The sequence below is a fragment of the Mercenaria mercenaria genome, chromosome 6, assembly GCF_021730395.1.
Source record: "Mercenaria mercenaria strain notata chromosome 6, MADL_Memer_1, whole genome shotgun sequence".
Lineage (NCBI taxonomy): Eukaryota > Metazoa > Mollusca > Bivalvia > Venerida > Veneridae > Mercenaria > Mercenaria mercenaria.
In genome coordinates this window covers 22,417,867-22,427,301 of record NC_069366.1, presented here as the reverse complement: position 1 = coordinate 22,427,301, position 9,435 = coordinate 22,417,867, and the positions used below count along the sequence as shown (strand labels likewise).

Genomic DNA, 9,435 nt, shown 5'->3' with positions numbered 1-9,435 from the left:
ATTGCTCCAAACCCTGTATAATTTTATTTTGCTCAACACCATCTGACATTGAGCAGTTTATCTTTGACCATAGTACAAATCTCCCAATTGATCAGAAAATTCTGGGTTAAAAAAAAATAAAGTTGACATTTGGAACATCATAAATGCAGTTGTGCCATTTCTTCAGTTTTGTTCCAAGTAACACTGGCATTTACAGTCTCTAATAATGTGACTTAAAGTATGGCTGAATATCTAAATGTCTAGTACACAGTCCAATTATGTTAAATGTAATGGAGTTGGTGTATTTTCAGTTGAAAATAGTTTTGTAACTTATAAATTTAATTTTTGTGGTGGAAATAGCCAGTTGTTCAGCATGGAGGCTGAGCAACAAGTCTCCAAAAAACTTAAATGCAGACATCACAGAAGCAGCCATCAGTTGTTTGGCAGAGACAGTTTAATAAGTCATTTTAATAGCAATTCATCAAGACTTCAGGTCTCAGTTTTTAAAATGCCTCCGCTACCAAAAATAGGGAGGCATATAGTGTTATCCCAGTCTATGTGCATGTGTGTCTGTCTGCCCAGTGTGTATGTGTTTAATATTTTTCTGCCTGCCATCACATTTCTGGGGTTTCCGTATTGTATGGACACGTTTCTAGTTTACTAGAAATCCTCAACTATTATATAATTATATATATTCTCTATGCACTATAAGATTGGAAATAATTCTGTTTGAATTGGAACGTTTGCAATTGCAAGATTTGACTATTTTAAACAGTCATATCATCACAGTTCCAAATTTTACAAATTTTGTTTCATTTCCAAGTTACTATTTATAATATATAAATTCTACACACATATAATAGACATGTACTTTAAGTGCTGAGCTAGTCCAAACTTAGATAATGACGAGCCCTCTAGATTTGTTGTCTAACCAGATTTATTAATAAGGCTCTGATCTTGCTGTTTTTACAACTTGTAAGTTAGGCCAGGTGTTGGTGGTAAATTCTTGTCAGGATGACTCTGTTAAGAAATAGGGTTTGTCAGACAAGATTCATCGAACACAATTTCACAATATTCTACAGTATATTTTACTGACGTTTTAGAGCTCTGTCTTTTTCAAGATAATACCAAACAAGTAAAACAGTAGTTACTTTTATATCAACATGGCATTATATAAGTTTTATACAAGCACAGTACATACATAACATTTTATACATGATGGAATAAGTTTTAAATTTAATGAAACAAAATTAAAAGGTAAATAATATTGTAATATTTGGTCCAAGATATAATAATCCTTGGTCACCATTCATAGCTGTTAATGTTGATTTAGGTATTGACAAGGCTGAAAATAAAACTAGTTGAGAGAAATATTCATGATATAAAACACTTAAAAAATTCTTCTCCAATGTCACTCCACTCTTATCAGAAATCCTAGATACATCCCTGATTTTACATTTTTAAAAAAAAATAAAATGAAAGATAGAGTGCATCATGATTAAGTGCATTTAATGCCCTTGAAACAACTATAAATGGAATGAGTTTACTAATGGAAAAACAATTACATCCTTAATATGGTACCCATAGCTGAAATATTTTTGTGAATTTATGAACATTATGAATCCCTGTGATTTTTGAAACAGCTTTTGAAATATTTATCTTGAAACACATTAAATATTCCACCCTCTAAACATGTGATTCTTTTCCTCTAAAGGTGTGTCTACGCTGAAGTCTTCCAGGGGTGTGTCTTACTTCTGACATCACTGATGTCTTTTTAAGCAACTCTGTGAGCTCTTTATTTTCCAGTTTCAGTTTTTCGATATCTTGACGTCTCTCCAGCTGGATGTCCATTAGAGATTGGACTTTCAATTCCAGACGAGAATTTTCAGATTTAAGTGCATCCATCTGACTCTGAAGGCCCGCCTCTCTTTGTATCATGTGATTTCTTTGTGTGTCAAGCCGTAATTCAATATCTTGCCTCTGATCATCAAACTTGCATGCAAACTCTAATCGCAAAACCTCAATGCACGTTTTCAGTTCTTGAATACAGTTATGATCTGCATCTGAAGGCCTTGCCAGTAATAGTCCACAACCCTTTGGACATTCTTTTCGACTGAATTCGCATCTTTTCACATGATCGTCAATTTCCTGTCGTGCAGCATAGTAGGTACATCTTTCATTTGGACACTTCTTCCTCTCAAAAATACAATCCCGTTCATGCGCTTCAATAAATTCAAGTGTGATAATGCTTTCACACCCGTAAGCTCTGTTTTTGCATTTGATTTGTAGTCTGTTAAGATCATTTTTCATGTATCGGAAAAGTGGACGCAAACCCGAATACGACAACGGTCTTCTGTCTTCCGGACATGTTGTTTCATGCACTAGCCAAGCTTCAATACAGGAACGACAGTAGGCGTGTTCACACGGAGCCTGAACGGGATCTTCCAACACGTCACGGCATATGCAACACGTGAGAGCATCATTTATCGTAGAGCTGAATCTGTCTGTGTCATACCCCATTTCAAATTAAAATTCTGAAGTATAAAATAGAAGTGCAGCTCAAAATAAACTATATTTGTATATCCAACTGATTTAAAAACAACTCTTTTTCCTCACATATTTTGATTACAATGCCTTTGGTATTAATACACAGTAAATATCTGTAGTATGAATTACCAGTAATTTCAAATATGTGTAAATTGTGAAATATTACCAAACTTTAATCTGTTTTGTTCATTTAAATAATTATTTAAATAATTTTACTTTAATTCCAGCTTTCAAATATTGTTAAAAATATACCAAGTTTCTATTTGACATAATTCAATGGTCCTTTTAGATGATATTTCAATTTCGATTACAATATAAGAATCAAACCTTTTCGTAATCAATATTTAAAGCAACGAAATGGTACACCTTTATTGTTAAAAGTTCAAAAGACCAATAATGGGCAAAGGACAATACTGATTAAATATATCCACATTTTAAATGCAGATGTCAATACAATATAAGGTTTCTCTTCTGAAGCTAAACTGAATACAAGCTAGGTTTGATTAAATTTTAGTTTTCTAACGACTTTATCCACAAACGAAAAAGTATGCCTTAAATTGTCGACATTTTACTCCAACCAATACAGCTGCTCATTTCAAGATATCAAAAGATAAAATTTCTATAAAATATTTATAAATAACTTGTACTACACCAATAATTTGACAACCTCCCCACAGATGGAAAGAAGGACTGAAGATGTACAAAAAGATATTGTCTCTGGTTAAGCGAGTAGAAAACAAACTTTTCCACATTTAACCCTACTTCTGATTGATAGTCCAAATTCAAGTTTCTTTTGCAGTAACATAAATTGTTCGATATTAAATAGCAGCACAATATTATTATATAATAAAATTTCATCTGTTTAGACTTTTTAATCTTCATTATTATTTTATCAAAAAATAATTACCTTGCATGAAAAGCGATCACAAAATAAATCTCATTGTAGAATAGAAAAGGCTTTTAATTTAAAAGGCAAATTTTAAAACTGAGGCCAAATATTTGTTGTATATATAGGTAATCTGTTTGAAATTCAGCCAGAAATATTAAAAGTGAAAACAAAGAGTTATAACTAACAGTGATCAATATTTACTTAAAGCAGTTAAGCATTCTTGTCATGTTACGTGAACCCAGTTTTCGCATGAATGAGTTTTGGGTACAATAATAGTGGGCTTAAAACAAGGAGGCATTATGTGGTCTACTTTCATTTTTTTTGTCTTAAACAAGTGCAGTTTGATAATGACGTAAATTAAATACGCAATGTTAACCCACACATTTTATAATTTTGAAATATTTATCATAAAACATTAGTAATTGCTCTTAAGAAGAGAAAATGCATTAAAAATTACGCATAGTTTTTCTATTAAACATCAAAATTATTTTTTTCTTGTTTATAATGTTCACAATGAAAGGAGCATAAATATGTAACAAGATTTAAATTTCTTTGATATGTACACCCTCTTGAAATTAAATGGGGAAGCTCTGTTAATTCATCCATTTTTCTTAGCTATAAAATCATAGGCAATAAAATTACAGTTCAGAATAACATGATTACTGAAAAATCATTTAATTTCATGGGCATGAAATTTCGTGGTTTTGGTCAAAATGGCAATTTCGTGGGGATATGAATTTGTGGATTTCAACTTTTGAACAAAAAATGAATGGGAATTTTACTTGTTCATTGGCATTGGGATTAAATTTCCTGGATTGACTCGAGCACGAAATCCACGAAAATTAGTCCACCACGAATATTAATGATTTCACAGTATGTGGAATAAATTAATGTTTGGGAGTATATCAAAACACAGAAATATTTGATAAACAAACAACATCTTTAGTCTGTAAATTAAATGTTCTGCTGTACTGTCCCATATGATGAAAACCAAGTTCCACCTAGTTAGGTAAAATTTCAGCAGTGGGACATTATTGCAAATGCATCAAAACAAAGATATGTAACAGTTCTTTGAAAATGGCAAGTTTTTAAAGGTGCTGAACTGTCCGAAAGTGTGGCCCCTTTATGTAGCCCTTCTCTGGAATTCAATGTATATATATCAGTAGACATTTGTTTTGTAGAGTAATATACATCTTTTATATGCTGTTCAATTCTCATTTTAAACAACCCTTTCTTTCTATGATTTGGTGTTTGATGTTTTTTTCTCCAAATGCATTTAGATCTCTGTATATTTCTACAGATTTTATGAATTTCATTACAAAGTTGTGACCCAAAAAAAAAATTTATTTTACATTAATTAGTTTCTTGTTTTCTAATCTTCTGTAATACAGAACTGTAGAAATGCACTGGTTTTACAGAAATCATGAATTACCTTATATCGCATCATTCATGTGGTAATTGCATGGACAAACTGTTATGGTTAACTTTTGCAGGCTGATCATGATCTACACTGTTCACTATTCTGTCACTCGATGAACACTCCTTTTAATGAGAAGTGGTACTGCACAAACTGAATGATGGACCAGTCCATTTTATAAATTAAGCAGGGTAAAGGTTAAAAACACCACCTGGAATTGACGGAACAACTTGCTTCTAGTCGAGCGTAAGACTGATGTCATATTTACCTACCAAGCATACAGGATAGACCAATACTGCTAGAAACCATACCAATTTAAGTTGCATCCAGCATTGGACACTAGCCGGGATGCCCAGCCAGCCATAACCAGGTGTTAGAATCTTGATCACTAGCGCTAAAGGCTAGTCCAGGCTGCTAACCATTACTCCCTATAACAACAGAACAAGAGGTCCATAATGGCCCTATATCGCTCACCTGTTATCATTGCACTTAAGGACAAGAAGGTAAAAAAATCATAATCAAGATGAATCAAAAGAATTATGAGAAAATATAGTTGAAATTTTCTTAAAGTTACTTCAAATAAAATTATTTTCAAATCAGGCCAGTAGTTTTATACATGAAGCCCAAAGGACAGGAACAACAAAGGGAAGAAATTAAAATTAAATCTAAATCCTCAGAAAAAATATCTAAGTCCAAAGGACAGGAACAACAAAGGGAAGAAATTTAACCAAAAAGAAAAAAAATTCTTACAAGGAACAGATATGTCAAATTTCAGATCAGTATCTTCATTAGTTACGGAGATATACCCATTTTAATTTGGAATAAAGGGAGGTAATTTAATATAAATTCAGTCCATAGTTATCTACCCTGATTGTCTCAGTCCAACTAATGACAATAATGAAATTTCAAATAAGTCCTATAGGACTTACTGATATAAATCCATTTTGATTACAATCAGGGCAGGTAATCAGATATAAAATAACTGTAGAACCCAAGATTTATTGTTGTTGGAGATATTTTGGAAGTTTGTATCAAATCAAACCATAAATGAAGTCGATATGGCTGCAAAAGCCAAAATAGCAAATTTTGGACCTTTAAGGGGCCATAACTCTGGAACCCATGACAGAATCTGGCCAGTTTAAGGAAGGAACCAAGATCTTGTGGTGATACAAGTTGTGTGCAAGTTTGGTTAAAATAAAATCAACAAGAGCTGTCGGAGGACAGCAACGCTTGACTATTCAACAGCCTTGTCGACTGAATGAATACGGAAGTCAAAAAAGGGACATAATTTAGTAAAAAAGCAAAATAGGGTTATGGAACCTACATAGTGTTTATCAGCTCATGACAGTGGACAAGTGTGTGAAGTTTCAATCCATTCCCATTAGTGGGTACTGAGATACCAGCTTACATATAGGAATTTAACCAAAAACTCCTAAGTTGAAAAGGGGCATAATTTTGTAAAATGCAAAGTTGAGTTATTGACCCTTTGCACTGCATGTCATATCATGACAGTGAACAAGTGTGTGAAATTTCAATCCTTTCCCATTAGTGGATACTGAGATACCAGCTTACATACAAAAACTTAACCAAAAATGTCTATGTTGAAAAAGGGGCATAATTTTGAAAAAAAGCAAAATAAAGTTACGGCTTTGTGCATGTCAGATCATGACAGTGAATAAGTGTGTGAAGTTTCAATTCATTCCAGTTAGTGAGTACTGAGATACCAGCTTACATACAAAACCTTAACCAAAAATTTTTAAGTCGAAAAAGGGGCATAATTTGGTAAAAAAGCAAAATAAAGTTATGGAACCTGTGCAATGTAAGTCAGTTTATCACAGTAAATAAGTGTGTGAAGTTTCAATCCATTCCCACAAGTGGTTACTGAGATACCAGCTTACATACAAAACCTTAACCAAAAATTTCTAAGTCGAAAAAGGGGCATAATTTTGTACAAAAGCAAAATAGAGTTATGGAACCTGTGCAATGTAGGTCAGTTTATCACAGTGAATAAGTGTGTGAAGTTTCAATCCATTCCCACAAGTGGTTGCTGAGATACCAGCTTACATACAAAAACTTAACCAAATCGGGACGTGGACGCGGACACCGACGCATGGGCGAGTTCAATAGCTCTACTATTCTATGAATAGTCGAGCTAAAAATGAAGCTGCTATTGTGCAGACAAGGTAAAAATAGCTAATTTTGGCCCTTTCAGGGGCCATAACTCTGGAACCCATTATGGGATCTGGCCGGTTCAAGAAAGGAATCAAGATCTTATGGTGACACAAGTTTTGTGCAAGTTTGATTAAATTTAAATCATAAATGAAGCTGCTATTGTGCAGACAGGGTCAAATTAGCTAATTCTGGCCCTATCAGGGGCCATAACTCTGGAACCCATAACGGAATCTGGCCAGTTCAAGAAACGAACCAAGATCTTGTGGTGATACAAGTTGTGTGCAAGTTTGGTTAAAATAAAATTATAAATGAAGCTGCTATTGTGCAGACATGGTCAAAATAGCTAATTTTGGCCCTTTCAGGGGCCATAATGGAACCCATTATGGGATCTGGTCGGTTCAAGAAAGGAACTGAGATCTTGTGGTGACACAAGTTTTGTGCAAGTTTGATTAAATTCAAATCATAAATGAAGCTGCTATTGTTCAGACAAGGTTAAAATAGCTAATTCTGGCCATTTCAGGGGCCATAACTCTGGAACCCATAATGGGATCTGGCCAGTTCAAGAAAGGAATCGAGATCTTATGGTGATACAAGTTGTGTGCAAGTTTGGTTTAAATAAAACCATAAATGAAACCACTATCGTGCAGACAAGAAATTGTTGACGCACACGCTGACGACGGACGAAGGGTGATCACAAAAGTTCACCTTGTCACTGTGACAGGTGAGCTAAAAATACAATTTCAATTTATTGAAGTACATTAAACAGAACCCTATTAGCACAGCTTGCTAACTGTTAAAGTTTAAAGGACGTTTAGAGTAAAACTTGCTACACAATGGGTGTTTAAGTTATTGAAAAACTGTAATATTTATTTTCTTTTAGAATACTTTTACACAGAAATTATGCAAAGTTTTTGTTTGTGCCAAATATGATAATGTATATTTAGTACTTTTTGAGAAAATTACGACTATAATTCAATGTCAATAAGTGAGGCGTGACTTATCCGCTATTCTCGGTATTTACCGCAGAATTGTTACGAGCTAAAAAAGCAGACACGCCCCGATGCATAAAGTTGACCTATACAAACTGCTAAACCGTAGGTATCTATTTTCTCAATTTTTCTTTAAGAAAGGCCTACAGCAGGAAAAGTTAGTTTTCCTAATCTTTACTAAATATGCACTACTCTTCCACACAACTTCTGGTCAGTCACTATATAATTATACCCTTTCTCCCATACTATCTTGTGCAGCACACTATCTTTGTACAAGTACTTTACCTGAATAAAGTCTGCATAACTGTAAAATTTAATGTAGATGCAATGACCTGGCAATTTCTGCACTATACTAATCTATTGTAATGAAAGTTAAATGCTTATTTAAATCATTCCCAATCTGCTTTCTGGTACTAGCGTAGGTGTGATAGTGAACCCAGTGGGGCTTGAAGCCAACCTTTAGGTTTGTAACCTGTATGTCTGGCTACTGACTAGATTTTTTTTTTTTTTAGAAAAAAAATAATTCTGTTATATATTCTGAATTCATCAGTCTTGGCTCTGATTACTGTAAAAGCAGAAATTTTTCCGAGGGTTTAATTTTCGCTATATTCGTGAGGCCCTACATCTCGCGAAAATTAATCCTAGTGTAAATATTCCCCATTAGTATAATCCTAATTCAAGTAGGATACCACTTTTACAATTTCGTGAATATTGAAACTTGCGAACATACTCAACATTTCAAATTAGCGGACTTTGACCCAGCAAAAATATGTGCTTTTACAGTATCTAGTTCGTTTTGAGAAGACAAAGAACATAATTATACAAAATTTGAACAGCCTCAGGAGTTATCTCCTGTGAAAAAAACACAGGGTCTGAACACAATAAGGGCCCTAAAGGGGTATTTCACCACATATTTCACATCAATACCACAAGTATTTGACAGTGATTTTTGTGTTAAGTGTTCAGAAAACTGAGGTTCAAGTGCACTAGTATATCGGGATAAATTGTGACTGCAGTCTGTTAGACTAAATGTTTCGGATAGTAGATAAACTAGGTAACAGATCAACCAGTTTACTCTGGAAGCCTAGCAGCATATAGACTTAACTAGGCATATTTTGCAGACTTTATTATGGACAGTGAAATAATGAGTCACAATGCAGATTTCCTCAAATAATATTTTACTACAACACCACATTAGCACTACTCTTAAACTTGTCAATATAGCTCACCCTTATCTCAGTGATCTGCATATTTACTCACAGATTAAAACACACTGCAAATGTTAAAAATTGTGTCTAAAGCCCATTATGGTTGTAAGGTCAGGTCTGGCTGTGTATTTAAGTACCCTACCGCTGGAACACCGTAGGGGACTATAGGAATGCCCTCCATCCGTCCTTCTGTCTGCAAACCTGGATCCTGCAAATACTCAAAGTATTCAAGCT

General features: G+C 33.9%; 1 protein-coding gene across 1 annotated transcript; it reads right to left on the bottom strand.

Moving 5' to 3' along the window:
• Positions 1-650: 650 nt before the first annotated feature.
• Positions 651-3,645, bottom strand: LOC123550264 (RING finger protein 151-like). Its single transcript, XM_045338691.2, has 2 exons — positions 3,434-3,645; positions 651-2,513 (listed from the first exon to the last, which is right to left on the bottom strand). Exon 2 carries the CDS (start codon positions 2,497-2,499, stop codon positions 1,666-1,668), a length of 834 nt encoding a protein of 277 aa, XP_045194626.2. The 5' UTR covers positions 2,500-2,513; positions 3,434-3,645; the 3' UTR covers positions 651-1,665.
• Between the last annotated feature and the right edge of the window lie 5,790 nt (positions 3,646-9,435).

Bases quoted from the DNA above. Each gene is read 5' to 3' on its own strand.
- LOC123550264 (XM_045338691.2), bottom strand. From the start codon at position 2,499: ATGGGGTATGACACAGACAGATTCAGCTCTACGATAAATGATGCTCTC.